Genomic DNA, 2,722 nt, shown 5'->3' with positions numbered 1-2,722 from the left:
CAAAATTTCAGGATTGGATATTGAAAAAAAAAAACAACTATAGATCATCTGATTCGATACCTAAGCCTAAATGCTCAACTAGACTGTACAGTGATTCCTCTCCTATCATGGTAGTTGCGTTCCAAGACCCACCGCAAAATCGGAAAAAACGCAAAGTAGAGGTGAGATAGTTATTATATTATTTACGTATATATTTACCCTTTACCCTCCCTAGACCCTCCCTCGACTGTATTACCCTTTCCCACACAATTATATCCACAGTAGGGTTGTGGAATGGCAACGAAAGAGTGGCCGACAGGACAGGAAAGTGAACTACCTGTCATTGTGACGCAGCACACCACTGCACACGACCGCATGTGACCTCTGCTCTAAACCACTAAGCCCCCACTGCCCCCACAGACAAGGGGAGATGCTGAGAGATGCTACGATGCATGAGCCAATCAGAGTGAGGATCAGAACAGCATACGCAATTAGCCAATAGTACACCGAGTAGTATGCTGTGTACGATCTCGTCTAGGTAAACAAAGCTACCAGCGACCGTTCGCAAATGCGCTGATCTCAATTTTAAAATGAGAATCCACATTTTTAAAGCCAAAACTTTCATAAGTGTAATTATTTTATAATGTCTTTTAGTTTATTTTTGCTATATTTCGCGATATAGCGAAGATTTCACGAGACCACATTTTTAAAGCCAAAACCTTCGTAAGTGTGTCGGATTTAAGGAGAACCGTGATATACAGAGGGAACATTGTACCGGGTATATGCTAATTCATCAACGTTCTGACACGCTGCACCAAAAGCTGGTCAAAACGAGTTACATGAAATCAAAATAATAAATAAAAATAAATAAGTTGTAAAAACAGAAAGGGCCAATCAGAGAGTATGCTTTTAATCTCACCGGTTGCCAGTCCTTCTGCTGTTGCCAGATGCAGAACGGTGTCATCACTCACCGGCCAATCTGGGAGCTCCACCTTGATGTTCTTCAGACCACCAAGCTCCTGTAGTTCCTGCAAGAGCACATGCTCTGCGTGAGAATTCACCGATTTACTCTATAAAATGCCCTAATGCACATCCCACTGTGGCAGAAAATAACAGGTCTACAACAAACCTGTCTAGTTAGGCTAGCAGAATTGATGCGGATTATGAAAGCAAACCGCTGTTCAAATTGTGTTATCCGGTCCTAAAAACTACAAATACTGTGCCTTTTCCGATGTATTGCATTTTTATACCTGCCTTCACTTTTTGTACTTGTCATTTCAGAACCCTTTGGGTTTAAGCCGTCGATTCCTTCCTTGTTGATTCCTCGGTCCGATACCCTGGGGTAGTATCGGTTCGATATTTTCAGGATCAAACAACCCGTGCAAATACCTACCTTCCTGTGCACACCTGAATATGTAGAGTGATATACAGACAACGTTGGACAAATCGACCAATGGAGTATGGACTAAAAACCAGAAGGTTTGTGGGTTTTATTTGTAAAACTTTTAAATACAATATCGGCTATACAGAAAAAAGTATTGGTCTCTGAGCCCTCAAGGACCTTGAAATCTACCGTTCTCTGAGTTAGGGTACCTTACTGTGTCTTTTTCTTGTTGTCTGACACTGACCTTGTGTATCGCTGGTCCAGACTCATTGTACTCCCACAGCTGGTTCCTGTAACCAAGAGCATCACCGGCACCACTCAGCAGCATGGCTGCTTTGTAGTGCTCCATTGTGGCATATCTGCAAAGACAGACAGAGAGGGAGACTACTCACAATTAAGTGACCTCACTGCAGCTCATTCCTATTTTTTTAAATTTTTTCCTCACTGCAGCTCATTCCTATTTTTTTTTTTTAATTTTTCCAACAACTCCTTCCTGGCTGCTAGATCTTTTATACACATTATCTGATGACATTACTGTCTGTCCTCAGCATGTATTCAAATCAGGGTTGCCAAATTTTTAAAATATTTTTTCAAAATTATTCAGATTCACATGTATTTTGCTCACGCGTCCTTCTCAACACCCAGGTTGCGTTTGCTGGGGTTCAACTTCAGGTCAGATGCGCGATTTGCATCAGACCAGCCTCATCCAGCAACCCAATCCTGCCCCCTTGTAGGAAAGCAGAGTGAATATTGTCTCAACGCTACTCTATAGACTAAAATTGATTAGGTAATGAATTAAAACTATCCTTAAAACATGCAAAAAAATAAATAAAAAGAAATCATTCCAAACACTACTAAAAAAATGGCAAAAATACTACAACCTCTACTATAGCTGTCTTTTATTATGATTATTATTACTATAATTATTGTGCATAACAGTGGGGGAACGTGCTCATTAATCAGACTTATATTTCAAAATGTATATTTCCTGTCAACAAACGTATCAACTCCCTTATACATGTTATGAATTAGATTCCCCAATACATAGCGATGCCAAGCTATATCACTCCATATAAAGCCTTCAGCTGCAGCAAATTTGCGCATATAGCTCAAAATGAGCCACTGCGCAAACGTGGTGCCCTAAGCACAGTGCGTGTTCTGCGTACAGGGAGGGGCGGCGCTGAAGTCAACTGTAACGTGAACGCACCTGTTACTTTGACTACAATATAAGTCACTGCAATTAACTAACGCGCAGCGAAACAGGTACTAGCGCAGTGAAAGAGTAGTTTTAGCGTGAAACATGGGAGAATACAATTCACCTGCTGTGTGTGAAAACTGTACAAAACTTTGGAAAGTGAA

General features: G+C 40.9%; 1 protein-coding gene across 1 annotated transcript in view; it reads right to left on the bottom strand.

Annotated features, from left to right (window-relative positions):
* Nucleotides 1-2,722, bottom strand: part of adprh (ADP-ribosylarginine hydrolase) — a 9,734-nt gene that overhangs the window by 6,685 nt on the left and 327 nt on the right. The window contains exons 2-3 of the mRNA XM_025058033.1: nucleotides 1,608-1,722; nucleotides 828-1,007 (exon numbers count right to left, since the gene is read on the bottom strand). Coding sequence (XP_024913801.1) covers nucleotides 828-1,007; nucleotides 1,608-1,722 — 295 coding nt within the window. The remainder of the gene's footprint in view (nucleotides 1-827; nucleotides 1,008-1,607; nucleotides 1,723-2,722) is intronic.

This window comes from Cynoglossus semilaevis, chromosome 8 (genome assembly GCF_000523025.1).
Source record: "Cynoglossus semilaevis isolate Cse_v1.0 chromosome 8, Cse_v1.0, whole genome shotgun sequence".
NCBI lineage: Eukaryota > Metazoa > Chordata > Actinopteri > Pleuronectiformes > Cynoglossidae > Cynoglossus > Cynoglossus semilaevis.
The sequence above is the reverse complement of the archived record's forward strand: the minus strand, read 5'-3'. Positions and strand labels throughout refer to the sequence as shown.